This window comes from Diospyros lotus, chromosome 1 (genome assembly GCF_014633365.1).
Source record: "Diospyros lotus cultivar Yz01 chromosome 1, ASM1463336v1, whole genome shotgun sequence".
In the NCBI taxonomy this organism is placed as follows: Eukaryota; Viridiplantae; Streptophyta; class Magnoliopsida; order Ericales; family Ebenaceae; genus Diospyros; species Diospyros lotus.
In genome coordinates, this window is record NC_068338.1 from 39,594,528 (window position 1) to 39,613,852 (window position 19,325).

Below are 19,325 nucleotides of genomic sequence, written 5' to 3' on the forward strand. Positions count from 1 at the left end.
ATGAGGTGAAGAATCCAATTATCTTGTTGCTAAATGGGCATAGCATCTCCACACAAAAAATAAAGTAACAAATGTCCTTGTACCTTCATTTCCAATGCCTTGCATGGAACTGCTTCTGTATCATGTTCATGGCTTGAGACTGGCCAAGAGATTTTTGCCACTACAAACTTCAGGAGCATTCAGGTGTTTTAAGCATCTCTGCATTGTTTCTCATAGAAGTGCCAGTGTCAGTCGTCTCCTCTCATTTGCAAGGGAATAACAAGTACATGAATCTAGTATTTAGCTACCGTTAGGTCACAGCAAACAATAACAAATTTACAAGGTGGCCCTAATTCTGACATCAGATCAACAAAATTTCAAAATAAATAAAATAAAACTCGTCCTTCAAGCTGGGGATTTCATCTAGTTAACCTGTTACCAGATGGTCAATTGTTGGAATAAGATCACTGAGGTTGTATGCTGTCTTCATCATCATCATCATCATCATATTCTTTTAACACTGTCACCGTGAACCGATACAAGTCCCTCGCTCGCAAGAGTAGCAAGTGCATTTCGGAGCTGATAGAAACATATATACATATATATCAAAACGATCAGCACAAGCACAAGCTGCAGCTGAAAGCAAGCAAGGTGAAAGATATGAAAGAAGGAAAAGTACTAACATCATTAAGGTGGACTTCAGCAGTGGAACCTTGCTGCTTCTTTAAGTCTTCCAACAACTGCAGCATAGTCATTGAAAAAAATAAGTTTTGGTTGGAGCTGTATATTACAGAACTAAAATGGTTGGATCTTAATCTTTATAGATTGGGTGGGCACCTCCAACAATCGCGCAGATGGTCCTCCAATCCGCAACTTCTCCATAATTAGGTCACGAGTGGATGATAACAGATTTTCTCTTCTTGCCCTTTCACTTGCAGAGACCCCGGTCATAATGAGATCCATATCAATGGTTCCTGCTCAAAAAAGCCTCAACTGTAAGATCCAGTTTCTTGGCAAGTAGTTAGAAACAACTCGGCATGGCATGGGCAATGGCACTACAGAACGAAGAGGTAGAGTGCAAACTGCTAAAAGAGAGCAGCATTAAAATTAACTGAAGAATACATATTTCTCATTGAACTAGGAAATAAAATGCCAAGCACGTGTATCAAGCTATATGCCCATAAAAGAGCAGAAAATAAGAATATGAGAAACCGCTCAAGGAACAAAAAACAAGTTTGACGTTCTTCAGTTAGGGGGAAGTAAGTAACAACTATTGCAGATAAATTTGTAAAAAGCCCGCTGTATGATGAACTCCTGTCATAACTTGACTCTTATCAAAGACTTCAAATAAGAAATCAGCCAAGAACAATATTTTCTGTTAAAAAGAACCGGAAAAAAAAATATTTGTGTGCTCTTTCAGGCAATATGCAAAAGACCTGTTGCGTATACAGAAAAAACTTGGATTGCAACTCAGCTAGTACTTTCCATGAAAAAATTAGTAGGCAACTGAAGGGCCAAAGCCGAAGAATATAAATTGCAAAGTGGAGCAGTTAAACATTTACCAGTGGTGTGATCTGTTGCAGACTGTTGCAATGCAACTCTCAGAAGACGAAAAGCCTCCATTACATCTCTCTTCTCCACCTGTGCATGTAAAAGGACAAGATTAAACAAGTGCAACCATGATAATCATTCTATAATGCTAGGACAACACTCTTCACCAACCAATTCTGAGAAGCGAATCCTAGCCAGGGCTTCACTGAGGCGTATCAGACTCTCAATTTGCCGAGGTGTTGCTGTTATGACCTGTTGATATAATCAGAACAATTGAGATAAAGCCAATGCAAGGTCAAGAAGTGCGGAGCAGGGTTATATTTGAGAAACCTATCATTATCAAAATAATAGATAAAGGGAAATAACCAAAACTAACTAGGATTATATGATCATGGAAAAGGTCAAAGGCTAGACATCATTTGAGAGCCAACTGCATTTTATGATGCTGGACATTGGAATTGTTTAGTTCAAGAAAAGCTGGATCACATTCTGGTTTCCTCCAAATATAGTGGGCATTGCCACTACTAGAGATAGACAACTGGAAGAAATACTATAGGGCCTTTATACCTTCTTGCTACGACCTGGGAAGTTTCCTCTTCTCATCTCTACATATCCTCTTGTCAACTCTTCTGCAGCTTCATCAGATAACTGTGGATGTATATTTTTTCTTGCATAGCTCACATATGCAGTTAGTGTCTGAAGGTCCAAGACATGATTCTGTGTATTCTGCAAGTATGGGCATGAAAACTTGGGGTTTTAACAACAGAAGTCCATAGATTTTACTTGGTCAGAAGAGAAAAAGCAAATATTTTTTCGGACCTCAGGATTCTCAAAGTGTAATGCAACAATATGCTTAGCTAGGCGCCTGTCTGTCTGCTCATCGGCCTTGTCAAGAATTAAGTAAATTAAATCAAACCTGAAAAGGCATCAGCCTGTCAGAATCCCTAGTGTTCATTCTAACATGTTGCATCATCCACCAAACACAAATGGGCATCACTAGTTCATTATCTACAATTAGAACTTCATCTAACAAGGTATAGTGGCACAGATGCTGGTGGCATCAATAGTATGTTACAACTAGAGAAGGGATATCCCTGCAGTTCAAAACATAAGATAATCATACCAGCCTATATTGCTGGTTTGCTATATCAACATCTGTGCATGTGTATAACTACTCTATTGTGAGCATGCTCCTGTCAATGCAGCATATAGGTTAGGTAGGATAGAAGATTGCAACGCCTTTCTTTTGATTGTCAAGTTCAATTCTAACATCATGCTAATATGGGTGATACAGAAACTATACCATAAATAGTACAAAATGCATTCTTTTACCTGGACAGCAAGGTAGGAGGTAAGTGTATGTTGTCAATAACTGACAAGCGGGGATTGTATCGTGAACCACTTGGATTTGCACAAGCCAATACTGATGTTCTGGCATTAAGGGAAGCAATTATCCCTGCTTTAGCAATTGAAACAGTTTGTTGTTCCATCACCTGAAAATATGACTTATTATTAGACCAGCAACAGAGATGCAGAATGGCATGCTAATTTGTTATAGAAAGACATTTCAACAAAACTTTGCATGTTGTTTGCAACCCTTTGTGATCAATGATACATTATGCCTCATCTAAGTAGATGCAAAATGACCCCACTTCAAACTAATTTTGAAAAGGAAAATAATTAACCTCGTGCAACATGCTTCTTGCACTGTCAGACATTTTGTCAAATTCATCAATACAGCAGATACCTCTATCACTCAAAACCAAGGCTCCACTCTCCAATACCTAGAAAATATCCCACAAATAGGGAGTCAGTTTTCCTATGTTATGTAATATTCTGGTGGATAAGAAATACAAAGATCATGTAATAATAGTATCACACAGTTTCCCCAGTCTCAGGATCTTTAGTAACATAAGCAGTCAAACCAACAGCAGAGCTTCCCCTTCCACTGGTGTAAATACCACGAGGAGATAGTTTGTGTATGTACTGAAGCAGCTGAGATTTACTGGTTCCAGGATCACCAACAAGAAGAATGTTGATGTCACCACGGAAGCTAGCCCCAGATGCCAACTTGAGTGCATTCCCACCAAAAAGCTATATTGAAGGTCACTTCAAATTTAATATCAGCACAGCTGGTAAAATTTAAAACGAGGCCACTACTAAATCAAGCAACTAGAATACCTGACATAGAAGGCCCTTTTTGACATCCTCAAGCTCCCATATGTTTGGTGCCAAAGATCTTACTAATCTCTCATATATATCAGGCTGCCTTGATAGTTCTTTCAGTTTCTCCACCTGCAATGGTGAATAAACAAGTGAATGAAGTTGAATACAAGCAAATAATTATTGCAGAAAAAAAAGAAATTAATATACCTTGTCTTCTTCAATTCTACCTGAGCCATTCTCAATTTCCATAGCATCCTCTGTTTGCATTCTTGACTTGTCAGTCTTTTTTAGATGAAGACAGTCTATGTAAGTCTGGAACAAGAAAAGATTAAATTAGACCATAAAAGCATTGATAGCTTCAGAGAGACCGAGGAAGAAATGCATGCCTTGAATAAAGATTTCACAGTTCTGTGTGTTGGCCCAATTCTAACACTCATGGCCCTGTAAATTCCAGTGACCTAACAAAGAAACAAACACATTATTCCACAGAAGAAGAGGCAAAAGGAAAAAATATGTATTATATCACAATAAAAATGAAGTACATCTTGCATGGGTAATAGGATGGTGACATATGGCCTCACCTCAACTCTGTCACCAGGCTTCCCAGCATCTACCAGTTTGTCATGCATCAACAAGCTTACTGTGTGTGGTGTCCCAGCCTCGGGGATCTCATCTGGTGTCTCTTGTAATTTCACAATCTGCTTGTCAGCAAACCTATTTTGGGATGTGGACCAATTAATACACATCAGCTATTAACCCAAATTTCCATTTATTCTATGGGAAGCATGTCTGCCAACTGAGAAGATTATAGGAACAAAAAATAATAATAAACATGTAAGGAGTCGAATTATCTAATAACAATTTCACTTCCAGTCGACAGGTGCACCTTGTTAAGAGCCCTTAGTGAAGTACACTGAATTTTGCTTTGGTCTTTCTGAAATTCTGGGTCTACAAACATATTCTTCCATGACAGTTTGTCTAGAGTTACTCTTCAATATCAGCCTTATATGAAACTTTATATAAACAGTCTCAACTACCCTTTAATACACACGCCAGCATTTGGTAAAAATAATAAATTAAGCATGAATTCTTACGGAAGTGTAAGGTGCCAAATCCCAAAAGCAGTAACCTAATGACCATTTAAGGAGCCCAAAAGAATAGCCTATATGGTCAAGAAGACAGGGACTGGAGTTCAAATAAATAGACTTTCCATGCCAGAAGCTGGAGAATCAGACAGTCAATAGGAATTCAAGCATCTGCCAACTCAAATAGGCTGCTGAAAGAACATTAAGGCCATAGTTTTTTATAGAATCTGTTTAAAACCCCAGATATGAGTAGTTAAATTTTAACTTATGCCCAGCAAACAAGAAAAGACCCAGTGGTGATTTGGCAACCCAGATACAGCGAACAGTGGACTGAGTTGTGTTGCCAGATTTTGACAGATAAGGGAAGAGGTCAATCTGATTGCCTGTTTAGCCATGCTGTGGGTTGATTAAAAAAAAAGGCTTTTGATTAGATAAAAGCAGTTTTTTGTACTTTTTGTGCTGCCTGGCTAATAGTAAAAAATGCTTTTACATGACAGCTAATGTCATTTTTTTTGCTCTGAAGGAGTTTGGAGTTTCCACAGTGGTGAAGCAGAAGTATAAAATAAAATTATTTTTGATCAATCAAAATCATCCTTGCAAAAGCACTGTCAAATGAGCAAATATTTTCACATCAATACCAAAAAGACACTGAGTTCAAAGCCCATTCAAACACCAAGAAGCTCTTGTTGAGGGCATAACAACCATGCATGCATTTATGGTTTTCCAAGAAGAGAAAGAGAAAAGAAAGATTGCCCTCAATAGAGTTCCTGAAAGCAAAAAATTAACACTCTAGTAATGATTCTAATTTGTTAAGACTTGGGTATTTGAAATTACAACCGAAATCACTAGCTTAGCTGAATAACCACCCCAAAACTGGGTTTTGGAAGTAAAATGGAATCCAGAGTAAAATATTAAAACAATGACAACAAATTAGTAATAATCTGTTATTTCCCTTCAAATAGAGAGTTCTTCAAAGCATAAAAATTAGAACTCTACTAATGATTCTAATTTGTTCAGACTTGGTTATTTGAAATCCGAAATGAGATCATTAGCTAGGCTAAGTAGCTCAAAAACAGGATCTAAAAGTAAAATGGAATCCAGCTCAAAATACTAAGATAATAACAGCAATATTAGTAATAATCTGGTCAAATAGTTACATTATGATTTTCTTCGTAAGCCTTGTAGGTGCTGAAAAATATGATTACGAATAGAAACATGTAGGGCAAAAATTGAGTCAATCTCCATGATATTGAAATCCCAATATTCCCACATCAGTTGTCAATAAGTTTATTACCTGCATCGGTTGTGAACCAGTGTCATAGAATTCTTGGCAAGGCATTCTTCCTTCCCGCACAAAGTAGGCTCATTAATTCGCCCTAGCATGACACAGTTGAATAAAAAATCAATAGTCGTTTATCTACAACGTGATATATGGACACAATTAATGCATAACACAGAATGTCAATTACCTCGATCTACAACAATTGGGTCAGAATAGTATCCACATACAAGGCATCTAAATATTGCTTCTCTGATTTCTGGTATAATCGAACTAGACCGAATAATCATTCCTTTCAACGAGACCATCTTCTCAATATCTACCAAAACAACCCCAATTAATCAGACAGACTGAAATCCTAGAACTATAGATTAAAGAGGAACAACAGACCTACATAACATCAACGAGTAATTACCAGATGGGTTGAGATTTCTCATGGTCGTAGAGGTCTTGAGATTGAAAATCCGAGCTTGAATGTGCTTCTCAAACATTGGGTTGATTCGACCAACCATATCCATCAGCACAATATCAAAAATTGCAAGAACTTCAAGCGGGTACCTAACCATTTTTGTGTACAAATCAGTATCATAATCAAAGACATCATGGGCATCAACCTCTAGCGAGTCTCCCTCAATTTCAATCACATGGTGAACGGCCTTCATGTACTTTCCCTCGTCGTCCTCGGGGTGTTCGCGAAAATGCCTCAGAAACCGCAAAATCGCGGCATTGACATCCTGAACACTAATGTTCGTTCCCCAAACAAACATCGGCGGAGCGTCGTCGGCGTCCTCTCCTTCTCCGCCCTCGGACGAGGGCGGCGCTTCATCGGTATAGGACGGGGTGGCCGCGACGGGAGGGGTGGACATCGAATTTCTTCTGCCACCGCCTCTACGGTGGGAGCTGGAGGGGGTTGGAGTTGCGTCGGGGGTGGTGAACCGGGAGCGGGGGGGCGGAGTCGGGGTGGCGTCCGAGGCAGACGACCGGCGGCCTCGCCTCCGACCGGCGGGGTTGCCGGGCGAAGAGAAAGTGTTTCCGATTGGGCTCGAGATCGAATCATCGGGAGAAGACGGTCCTATAATCCAACAAATCACGAACGTTGGGGTTAATTAGGTTTTCATATATGCGATATATACACACGCACGCAAAAAATAAAAGCATAAATTGTCGCAGAAGAGAAAGATCCTTACCGAATTGGACGTCGGCCGGAGAAGAATCGGACGCCATGGCTAGAGAGAGAGAGAGAGATTAGAGAGAAATGGCGGGAAAACGAAGTGTGACTGTAGGATTTGGGCGAAATAAAGTGAAGGGTAGATTTAGCGGGAAACGATTGTTGTTTCCCGCCAGACTTGCCGTCCAATGGGCTGAAACTTTGAAGCCCAAAAAGGCCCAGAATGTCGGGCTTGGAGCCCAATAATATATATATATATATACACACATTTTTATAAATAAGTTTACTTTCCTTTTTTTTCCAGAAATTTTTTATAAATATAAAGTCCATTTAAAATGAATCAATCACTCCATAAAATACAATCAATGAACTTCTAAATTCCAAATTACCAACATCAAATTGGGAAATCAAATCCCCCCTACATAATTAGTATAATAATAATTGTCTTTATTAATATTATAAACATGATATAAAATATAATTATCTCGTCTCGCCTCGTCTGGTCTCATGTTGTTTAAGTTGACAAGAATACACACAAAAGTAGCATTCTTCAATTAGTTTCCTGTTTCCGTGACGTTTCTCGCTCAAATTGCCTCTGCATATATTTAATTAATTAATTTGAAGAGGATGAAAGCAGGTGCAGGTGCAGGTGCAGGTGGAAGAAGATGCTATTCCTCTGGGACTGGCTCCTGCCGCTGCTTGCTTGCTTGCTTGTGGGCTTATCTTCATTAGGCAATCGTACGTACTTCTCTTTTGTCAGATCAAACAGCTGCTGCATGCTTTTCTTTTCTTCTTTTAATCTTTCGTACTATTTTGTTATAAAGAGTATATATATATATATATATAGTATACTTTTGTACTATTTATTATTATTATTATTATTTATGTGGTATAAAAAATACTATTTCTATTTGTATTATTTATATTATATAAATAATCAATGTCTTTAAATACCATAAAAAAATTTATAAAATTCAGATGATTCAAACGGTTCAAATAATGGAGCAAAGGATATGCAATAAATAATTAATATGAATACAAATGATGGTTAAAGAAAATAAAATGTTTTCATCATTTTATTATTATATAAATAAATATATATATATATCTTAAAAGCACTTTTCTATCAACTCGTAACACAGATTATCTTTATCTGTAAAAGAAGAAACACAATGGCGGCTCAGTGGGGGCAAAAATTGCATGCTTCAAGCCTAATATATAATATTACGTGCCATGTGCTTCCATTAATATAATATTAATTGCAGTCCTTTAGAAAGAGAAGCTGCTAGCTGCTGCTGCTCGTGGATTAATATATCTACTATAATTTGTATTTTACAGTAAACAACTCTTCATCAGTAAAAAAACAGGGGGCCCCTACCCTTCTTTAATTTGAGGCATTCATCACAGCTTAAGCAATCTGATCCCAAGAACATGAACTAATTAAGAAGATGGTAAATTTAATTCCATTATTAATTAATGTGATTCTATATAAAATTTTAAATTTTAATTAGATTTAGTTATAATAATACCACAAAATATTCATTGCTTTCACTCCACGAAGGATGAACGGATCACTTTGGCACACTTCCTTCGCTAGCAAGATAAGACTATAAATTTATCCCACATGGTGGTCTCAGTAGTGTCACATTGAGGGAGGTGGGTTAGCCTGACCTTCAAATTTGAATTCTTCTGCAAAGCAATTGCTGGTGAATAATACCGGGCCTTATCTCTTTGTCACTAAAGGAGTGCGGTGGCGGGGCGTCCTCAAGGGGACGTCATCCCAAGATAAGACTATAAATTTAATTCCAATAAAAAAAATCAAAATAACAACTCAAATCCGATGTAAGAGAATATAAATATATAGAGAGAGAGAGATTAAATATTAAAATAATATATAATTACATAAAAAAATTATTATCAAAACTCAACAAAATGAAGTATTTATACATTTTTATTTGGTTTCCCGAAAATAATTGTCACATTAATTGAGGAAAGATACAACCAAAGTGAAGAAATACACCATGGTGGACGAAAACTAAATATGGAAATTGCACGAAGAATGTTGGTCATTGCAGTTGATTCACAGAAAAGCTAAAAGCCTTGCTCACTTATTATTATTAGCTAAAATTAAGTTCTTTCCCTTCTATATCAGGCCAGGTGTTAATTTGTACTGCCTAGTGAAGTACTAATTATACGGGCTGATTCTGATGATGCAGTTGATATTTGATTGAAGTAATAAAATTCCCAGTCCTCCCCCCCCCCCCCCAAAAAAAAAAAACAAACAAAACTGGGGACCTCATCTAGGAAGTCCAAAATGCAGAGAGGCGTTAAGTTTGTTCTCCTGATCATCATTTCTTGACTACAATATATATCTCCAAACATTTGACTTACAGTACTGGCATGCATGCAGAACTTGCTATTCATATATATATATATATATGTATCATGTATGTATGACAAAAGAAACAATCATCAATCTCTTCCAGTATTTAATCTTTGGAAATTAAAATCCTAATATATTACATATGTCTTTGTATCTCCATATATATATATATATATGTACTTCATAATATATGTTTTTCTGATCCATTAATGACAAGTGGTCCAACAAATAAAGATCTATGCATTGAATCTAATACTATATCTAAAGAAACTGACAATTAATTAACAAATTCCATCATAGATGTTTTACAAAGATCAAAGATGAAATGCTATAACATTTTTCTTGATTAATTACATTATATATATATACATAAATATCTCATGTGATCTATATTCCCACTAGAAATATATTTATATATGTGTGTGTATATATATATTCTTGGATCCCTTCCTGCAAAAGTTTGTCTCTCCCTGCTGGGAAAAGGTAGTTATCAAAATAACCAAATGGGAAAGTCATACAGAATCTAGGCGTGAGTGAGAGTGCACTGTGGGAGGATTTCTTATATATATGTATGTAGACAAGTAGAACCACTGTATACTGCATATATATGAATGGCATTGTTTCTTTTATCTCAAGTACGAAGGATATATTCCATGGCAGTAGTGTGTGATTGATGAGTATTAATCTTTTTTCCTTCCCCTTTAGCATAAATTTAACATTAAACTTAAAGGGTTGTGACTTGCTTTCCGCTTGGGTGCAACATCAAAAGAGATGCCCACCAAATCAATCTTTTTTGCTCCAAACTGTAAATAAAAATATATTCATGTAGAGAAGCTACTAGCTAGCTAGCTAGGGCTTATAGCTTTCTTCTTTTCATGATCATGATGATTATCATATATTATATATATATATATAGCGATTCCCCTTCAATTCAATATATTGTTTTGGCTTCGACAAGTAGTTCATTAAATTTATTCCAATGTATAATCACAGAAAGATAGCTAAAGGAAGAACTTTATGCATTAATTAAAATGGGCAGGGAGGCTACTAATTATATAATAGTACTATTGCTACCTTGTTGAAGATGAGGAATATGTGCATATATGGAAGGGAAACATTATATATATGTATAAGTATAGAAGACAAACAATAGATATATATTAATGATATATAAACTGAAACTTCATATAAAAATATAATCTGTTAATGTTCATATATATATATATATATGTTGAAGAAACTCAATAAAACAATAATTTATAACAATAAAAATACTACTATTGCACCATTTTAATGGTATTTTTAAAAAGAAAGATCTACAAAAAAATATGCAAGAAAAAAAGACAGTTCAATCTTCAGTGCTTTCATTCACTGGAAAAAAACAGACAGAAGCCTACTCTACTGATTAAAGTTCTCAATCTCCTTATATTCTATTTGCATTTGATGTCATAATTGTACACGCGTGAGTGTGTCTGTCTCACAGAGAGAGAGAGAGGGGGGGGTAGAATTTGAATGGCCATGCATGAAGTAATTACAATATACAGCCAGAAGGAAGAAAAATACATAATCATGAAATCGGCCATTCATTCAGTCACTGAGATGGAGATTGCAACACGCTATCTCTCCAGGCCGGCAAAGAAACGGATAACCGGGATAAAAGCAGCTTTGAAGTTGATAAAATATATGAACGCCAGGAACCAGCAAGAGCAAGCCAATTTCAACACGGAAACAATATAGTAAAATAATTAATTAAAGACAAGACAAACTGCAAGCCCCATATGCAAAACATTTTTAAAAACACCGACCAGATACAGAAGATATATCATCTAAATTCTTCGTTGGAATTGGGAAAAATACAACAGATATGTCTCTCTCTCCCCTACCACTCCCCCCCTCTCTCTCCCTCTCTCATTCTATTTTCTCTTTCTTTCTAGCTCAATGATATCATAAATTCAAAAAAAAAAAAAATGTTGAGAGAGAGAGAGAGAGAGAGAACGGCTTTCAAGATTTTGGGTAGGGGAAATACTGCATACCAGGCAAGAATGTAGTTGGATGAGAAGGCGGCGAGGCTGTACAGGCGATGAGATTGGGTTGATTTTGACCTAATAGGGCACCAGCCGATGAGCTTTCCCCAGCTGAATTAGTACTGCTGCTTTCAGGGCCTTGGTCATAGAGAATTCCCTTGAAAATATGGCCTCCAATGTTCACTGCTGCCTGATATGCAAATTGGTCCACCGAGTTGTCCACTGAGCTCACTCGCACACACTTGAATGTCGCTGGAAAATGCAATTCCGCCGGGAAATCTACCTCTCCCAGCTCTGAAAAATCAAACCATCAAATTAAGCTGAAGTCGAAATGAGAAAGGGGTAAGTATATAGTTATCTTTGGTTTATGTATTTCCCAAATCATCAGTAGATAATTAAAACGGTGCAGAAAAAGAAGGAAGTTGCTAGGGTTTAGGCTTATTGCAGATGTCCAGTTCTTGCACTCAAAGATAACTTGCAGCCACTGTGTATGTTTCAAGTGTGCATTAACTAACTAAATTAAGTCACGGGATATGAGAAATAAGTCAATAACCATCCGCATGTACTGTGTATAAAAATTTATATGTAAATTTGCTCTAAAAAGATAAAAATTTGGACCCTAATAGTAGACAACATCACTATTATATTTTATCACCGAATTAAAAGAATATATTTATATAAATATATATATATATATCATCTCTTTCCCCTTCCTATCTATATATCTCTATCTCTTTCTGACGATGTAGATAGATGAACAGGAAAAGGTTACCTGAGGAGGGGTTGTGGTCTCTGAATCTTTTAGGGTTTGGCTGTGGATGAACAGTAGTAGTCATGGGCAAGTGTTGATTGAACCTGGAATGGCGTTTGGAAACAGGGATCCAAGTGCTCTTGACGTGGGTTTGGCACTGAAACCCTCGGTTCTTGCAGCAAGTCCTGCACCTCATGTACAAACAGTCCTTCTTGGCCTGGTTTCCACAGTCTTGGCACCTGCTGCTGCTGCTGCTACTTGATCCTCCTCCTCCTCTCATCATCATCATCCTCCTCTCCTTCTTCTTCTCTTTCTTCTTCTCTCCGGCCAGTACGTACTGATGATCATTTCACAGGAGACGATTTTCAGAACATGGGCTCATCTCTATATATGATCCCTAGGAATTGGGAATTAATTAATAATAATGCCCCCCTAATTAAGTTGCTTTCTCCACACACACACACAAACACACACGCATATATATATATCTTGATTTTCTTCCTCTCCCTTGTTGCTTTTTGGGAGCTTCTTTTTTGAAGGAAGGGGGGAGGTCTCATTCGTCTGTACGGACATGTACTACAGTGGCTGGGATTAACGACAAGTGCCCAGTAACAGTAAATACTAATGCTCGGAGACTGAGAGAATAGAAAAAGATAAGGAAAACAGAAAGAAAGAAAATGAGACAAGACAGTGTGGTACGGATGCCATATATAAGTTAAAACAACAAGGCAAAGGCCGTGGAACCGAGGGAAGTGATCTCCCAAGAATCTCTTTGTTGCTCAAAGTAATGAACAAGTGTCGAAGAAAGTAATAAGTGTGCGTAATAGAGACATTGAATCCGAGCGTTCAAACCCTGCTGCCAAAATTAATGCACGCATAATAGTGGATGGGAAAAGATAGAAAATGACTTGTCTTTTGTTTTGAGTTGTGTAAGGATATACCACCCTTTGCCTATTTTTATTTTATATATATAATATATATATTATATCAAAATCATTTTGATGATATTTTTATAATTAATTGTCAATTAATGTTTTATTACAGTTTTTAAACTCACTCGATCGCCACCCATAAATATATAATCCAAGAGAAGAGTATGTAAATTATTAATAAAATCATCACTTTTTTTATTTTTAATTGTGAATTCTTGTTAAATCTCCTTAGTTATTTTGTTGAATACTGATATGACATCAAAAAAGGAAAAGTAAAATAAAATACGTAAAATATCATAAGTTCAAACCCTTTAAAAAAAAATAAAAATAAGAGTATTGTATGTAAAATAGTAAATACTAACCATTCTCTCAATATGGGAGGAGAAATCTAGTGGAAATAATCTCATCTTCTGTTTTATAATATCTATGATCTTGATTCTTTATAATAACCATAATTCAATCTTCTTATTTGAAAAATAGAGAATTTAATTATCTAATTTTTAAAAAGGACTATTAAGACATTTTAATTATAAAATTAAGTTAGAAATTAAAGAAAAATATTTTTTTTTTTAAGTGAAGGAACCTAAATATTGAGGAAGCAGTGGCATTGAATTAGTCCTAATCCTTGGTGGGGTGCGGTGGGGTGGGGTGGGGTGCATCATCTCTGATCTGCAGCCTTTTGTGACCCTCCGTCCAATTGATCCATTTGAGGTGGATAAAAGCCTGAGAGATTTTGATGCCATGCCATGCCATTCCAAAAGCAGAACCTTCCACCAATCTTCACTTCATTCTCATCACTTCACTTGCTGCATGGTTAAAACAAATTTCTCCATAATTATCTCATTTCTTACCCGTAGTGTGTGCTCGCGCGCGCGCGTTCGTTACGTGCCTGTGGTCGGCAACTGCCTTGCTAACTTTTAGGAATTGATTTATTTCATTATTTTATATACTGTTCAGTTGTGACAGTTCCAATTCTTCTAGGCTTCATTCTCGCATGTTTCCATTTTTTTGGGTGAAGTGCTGGTTGGGCACTAGTGGGTTCAGTTTTTAGTTTTTAATTTTTATTATAATTAAAAAAATAGATGAATGCGTTATGAAATAGCACAATTATCACAATTATGACATAACGCAAGTGATAAAACTCTCAAACTTTTTTAAAAATGACGGAGGATCAATCCTTGATAAAGGTAAAAATATTCCCTTAAATGGGGCCTAATTGCGTGTTTCCTCGTAAGTGTATAACTTAATTTATTTAGAGACTGAATTAAGGAGGAGGGCCGATCTCTTCCAAAATTAGGCAGACGAAATTCGAAGATCTGAATCTATAAAAAAAAAAAAAAGAAGAAAGGAGGGAGGGGAGGGATGAATGAATGAAGCTTCGGCAGAGAATTTTCCCCCATAACTTAGTTGCAGTAGAGTTTAATCATCTCTCTGGAGAGCTTCTTCACGACAAGAACCATACCCCGTCGTGGCAGTAGCCGAGCGAGAGCTCGACAAACCCAAGTGCGTAACAAGATAGTATCAGAGCGAGGTTCCGACGTGGGCGTTTCTCCACAATCCAGAAAAACAAACCAACGAAGAATCACGGCCTTGTACATGTACAGGAGCAGTTCCTACGATTGGAGAAGATGGTACACGGCCTATACATCCAAATGCAAACCCACCCCCTGTCCCACCGCCAGCAAACGCCCATCCCCTCCTCCGCCGCATTCAAGCCAACCCCATCTCAGTTTTCACACTCCACCTTTCCACCCTTACCTTCCCACTCCAATCCAGGGCAACCAGAATTTCGGAACAGTGGTCCCTCGAACTGTCAAATTGGATTTCCCACGGTATGATGGCAGTGAGGACCCAATTAGTTGGCTAGAGAGGGCAGAGCAGTTCTTCGGGTTCCACCGAACACCAAATTCAGAAAGAAGGTGGCGCTCGCTGCATTCCACTTGGATTCCGGGGTACACCTGTGGTATCAAACAATGCGAAGAACTCGCATATGGCTGACTTGGGAAGATTTTAAACAGGCCATCAACGATCGCCACGGCCCGTCCATTTTGGAGGATGTCTATGGGGAGCTTACAAAATTAACTCAGGTTGGCTCTGTGAAGGATTGTCAGTTTCAATTTGACCGATTATTGGCTCCGGCTGGAAGTTTATTGGAGCAGCAACAAATTAGCTGCTTCGTCAGTGGGCTCAAGGAATCGATCCAAGCCGATGTGCGGGCGGCAAACCCATAAACCCTGCCACAAGCCGCTGGTCTTGCCCGTCTCTTCGAAGCTAAGAATCAAAGCCTGAGGAAGGCTCCAAGCACCCTTGAAGGCAGGCGCTCCAATTTCACCACGCCTTCCCAAAATTCCTCAAAGCCCACACAACTTCCAAATCAGACACAAAAGTTGACCTCATCCATGGGCAGAGTTTTGTTACAACACTAGTCGGCAGTCATCCACGGGCTTCACTCCTTTTGAAATGGTTTATGGTCGACCTCATCCAGTTTTAACATCTTATGAGTTGGATTCGGTTAAGGACACCAGTGTAGATTGGGAGCTGAGACAACGAGATCCGGTTTTCGCCCAACTACACCAACACCTTTCCAAGACCAAGGAGTGAATGAAAACTACATATGATAATTGATAAAGGCAGGAAGGACCGACAGTTCGAGGTTGGAGACTCTGCATATCTTTAAGGTACAACCATATCAACAGTTCTCATTGACGGGGAAACCGGAGGCACAAGCTATCGGCAAAATACGATGGCCCCTACAAAATCATTGAACGCATAGGACCAGTGACCTATAAACTGCTCCTACTAGAAGGAAGTAAAATTCATCCTGTTATGCATATCTCCCTGCTCAAGAATCACCTCAAGAATCTCTCCAGCTTGGAAGCGTCTTTGCCTGAACAACTCGAGGAAGAAGAAGACGAAGCTACACCTCAAGGCCTTGCGGGCAAGGCTGTTGTCAAGGCGGGCGAAAAATGTTACGTGCCTGTGGTCTTCAACTGCCTTGCTAACTTTTAGGAATTGATTCATTTCATTATTTTATTTACTATTCAGTTGTGACAGTTTCGATTGTTCTAGGCTCCATTCTCACATGTTTCCATTTTCTTAGGTGAAGTGATGGTTGTGCACTAGTGGGTTCAGTTTTCGGTTTTCATTGTAATTAAAAAGGGAAGATGAATGAAGCTTCGGCTGAAAATTTTCCCTCAGAACTTAGTTGCAGTAGAGTTTAATCATCTCTTGAGAGCTTATTCGCGTCACGAACCATACCCCGCTGTGGCAGAGGCCGAGCGAGAGCTTGACAAACCCAAGCGCGTAACAGTGTGTGTGTGTGTGTGTGTGTGTGTGTGTGTGTGTGTGTCTGTACTGGTGGTTTGGAGTGTAAATTACGCTAGATAATTATGCAATAAAAATTTGGGAACAGCCACATTTATTTATTTGTTTTTTAATTTATGATTATTTGAATTTAAAGAATAAAGAGATTAATGAAGTTATATGAAAGCTTAACAATAAAAATCCAATGGATCTTTTAGAAGCTCTCTATATTACTAAATTGAGCCAAGAGTGTTACGAGAATGATAAATCCATACCTTAATCAATAATCTACTAAACGGTTTATATGATCCTAGAACTGGGTCCAACTATGATATAAAATATCCCTCCCAATTTGCCTTAATCCTAGATCTAAAAACTAAAACTAAAAAACTTCGAAGCTATTTTAACTTGTCATCAGCCCCTCGAGCAGAGGGAGAACACAACCTAAGTGAGACTACAAGGATCCTTACGGGAATAAGTGTAAATTACTTAAGAAAATAGTAGTTTATATAAAATACTACTAGAAATTTAGAATAGCATGCGAATGATGTTCACATCTTAGTAATTATAAACTATTTCAATAAATACTTTTTCTTAACATGTAAGCCACAATAAATAGCATCATTTTTATAAATTACATCTGTTGTGTATGATCATCCTTATTATTATCTATAGACAAAATACTATACAAGTAGTTAAATATATTAGGTTTTTACCCACAAAATAATTTGGCACGGAGATTGCTGATTAGGCTGCTTTCTACGAAGACGCGACCAATATTCAAAAACATAGGCAAATTAACTCGGAAGTACCTGATGTAGACCACAGAGAAAACACATGAGATTGAACTTGGGGTCTTTAAATTAGCTCAAGTTGAAGAAATATTTGAATTTATCGGTGCTAAAGATGGATCTATTAGAAAATAAAAATGATTTGGTTCCAATAGAACCCAGCACAGTTACATCCACCATGAAATGATGTGTGATAGCCGGCCTCTGATTCTAAACCCGAGTCAAAACAAAACGGGAGCGAGAGAGAGAGAGAGAGAGAGACTCTTCAAATTCCAGGTCGGGAGAAAATAAGCAAGAATCTGGGGATCGTCTTTCCCTACAAATGCTACTTCAGTTCACTATTTAAAAAGCAAAGGCAATATGAAATGAGCTAGTTTCATATCCCTTCCAGAAAGAAATGTACATAGTTTACCAAAAAAACATAAAATTTAAAGCAATCGAAACACGGGCAATGCCCAAGGGCCATTTTCTATGCAACATAGACGGTAGTAGTTACAAGGAAATCCAATAGCAGAGAAGAAAGAAAGATCTGAAATCTCTGACCGTAATTGGGTAACGGTTCTTTTCACTACTACTACTACTAGTACTACTACTACTGAGTACTGACCAATAGAGACACCGAACACAGCAGAAAATAACAAACTGTTTCCTAGACAACATTCGCATACGCCACCATAAATGGCTCCTTAACTATGGACCAAAGTCCAAATTAACAAAGAACCTAGGCCATTCTTGCCTATGAACAGCTAACAAGAATAGCCCCAACTCAAAATTCTCAAATTTGTTTATTACATTGAAACTCATAATTATAGCTAAATAACAGGTGAAGAACGGGATGACAGCGAGAGGGGGGGGGGGGACCAGAGACAGTTTCATGGAAATTTTTGTTTTAAACTGTTGTTGAACAATATTTTCTTACCTTTGTCTGCAAAGACGAACGCGTCAAAATGAACAGCTGGATTAGTGTAAAAATGCTCCATGTTCAGCAGCTTAATCATCTTATCTGGGAAGGAGAACAAAGCAGACCTGAAGCATCTGCACCAACGACTGCGAGATCACAAACCGTGCAGAGTTGACCTTCTTGGCTTGGCACAAACCGGGAACTGCAATACGGGCATGAGACATCTTTCTGTCCTCGGTAAATGGGTACATAAGTAGCGCCACAAACGACAAATGGGTTTCTGAAATCATAGTTCAGCTCAGAAACATCTTTCAAGTTCTTCTCAGCAGCCTGCAGCACTTGTCGAGCCATCTTTCCTTGGTTCTCACTGGTTGGATTGGTCTCCAGGAGCCGCCTGGCAAAATTTGCAGCTGTATTAAGGTTCTTGGACTTGTAACAAACAGTCATTGCATTTTGCAATGCAAGCCTTAGATGAGGCATTTGAAGGTTGCAGTGCGTGAAATAAGCTGCAAGTTCCTGTTGACGCACTGGATTGTCTTTCATTTCCTTCCTCTTGAGCTCCATCTGCAGACCCAAGACATATTCTTTCACTATAATGATCAATTCTTTAACTTCATCTACCTCCCTTCTTGACTCAACCACAATTAATGGAATTGTATGGAGGATAGAAAGGAACAGCCGAAGAGCCTCAGTGAATTTCCCAGCTGTTGTCGCTTTGTAAGCAGCCTTGAGTTTCTCCTCCAATTGAGAGAAATTGAATACGAGTGCTGGAGGTCCCCTCACATTTGGGCTAGCAGACTCATTCCATCCACGTTCAACTGCCAGAGATAATACGGGAGCAGATGAATATGCACGTAAATAGGTATGACTGCCAGTATGAAGGTCAAGAAACATGGGTCTCAAAGGAACAAAGTTTCTTATTCCCAATTGCCGGCTCAGCAAACGCATTGCAGTATCAAAATTACCAGCTGCTGCATGTTCAGCAGCAAGAGACGACCTCTGGATCCAAATT

General features: G+C 37.9%; 3 protein-coding genes across 3 annotated transcripts in view; all 3 read right to left on the bottom strand.

Annotated features, from left to right (window-relative positions):
- Positions 1–71: 71 nt before the first annotated feature.
- Positions 72–7,385, bottom strand: LOC127802330 (DNA replication licensing factor MCM4). Its single transcript, XM_052338116.1, has 18 exons — positions 7,248–7,385; positions 6,476–7,132; positions 6,251–6,379; positions 6,076–6,157; positions 4,278–4,410; positions 4,083–4,154; positions 3,904–4,008; positions 3,712–3,825; positions 3,412–3,624; positions 3,216–3,314; positions 2,863–3,023; positions 2,350–2,446; positions 2,098–2,256; positions 1,702–1,782; positions 1,542–1,620; positions 817–953; positions 663–719; positions 72–558 (listed from the first exon to the last, which is right to left on the bottom strand). The coding sequence occupies exons 1-18, from the start codon at positions 7,282–7,284 to the stop codon at positions 484–486; spliced, it is 2,487 nt and encodes an 828-aa protein (XP_052194076.1). The 5' UTR covers positions 7,285–7,385; the 3' UTR covers positions 72–483.
- Positions 7,386–11,047: 3,662 nt separating this feature from the next.
- On the bottom strand, positions 11,048–13,212 carry LOC127797942 (protein SHI RELATED SEQUENCE 1-like). The gene is made up of 2 exons (XM_052331170.1): positions 12,408–13,212; positions 11,048–11,929 (listed from the first exon to the last, which is right to left on the bottom strand). The coding sequence occupies exons 1-2, from the start codon at positions 12,673–12,675 to the stop codon at positions 11,613–11,615; spliced, it is 585 nt and encodes a 194-aa protein (XP_052187130.1). The 5' UTR covers positions 12,676–13,212; the 3' UTR covers positions 11,048–11,612.
- A 4,627-nt stretch (positions 13,213–17,839) lies between these two features.
- LOC127799092 (coatomer subunit alpha-1) overlaps positions 17,840–19,325 on the bottom strand; it is a 6,791-nt gene continuing 5,305 nt past the window's right edge. The window contains exon 4 of the mRNA XM_052332825.1: positions 17,840–19,325. This exon is cut by the window's right edge and continues 2,035 nt beyond it. Within this exon, the coding sequence (XP_052188785.1) occupies positions 18,407–19,325 (919 nt within the window). The 3' untranslated portion in view covers positions 17,840–18,406.

Excerpts from the sequence above, each read along its gene's own strand:
- LOC127802330 (XM_052338116.1), bottom strand. The coding sequence starts at position 7,284 with ATGGCGTCCGATTCTTCTCCGGCCGACGTCCAATTCG. Across the intron at positions 2,447-2,862 it reads CCTCCTACCTTGCTGTCCAG|GTTTGATTTAATTTACTTAA; the intron begins GTAAAAGAATGC and ends ATGCCTTTTCAG. Across the intron at positions 2,257-2,349 it reads TACACTTTGAGAATCCTGAG|AATACACAGAATCATGTCTT; the intron begins GTCCGAAAAAAT and ends CCATACTTGCAG.
- LOC127797942 (XM_052331170.1), bottom strand. The coding sequence starts at position 12,675 with ATGATGATGATGAGAGGAGGAGGAGGATCAAGTAGCAGCAGCAGCAGC. Across the intron at positions 11,930-12,407 it reads AGACCACAACCCCTCCTCAG|AGCTGGGAGAGGTAGATTTC; the intron begins GTAACCTTTTCC and ends TTGATTTTTCAG.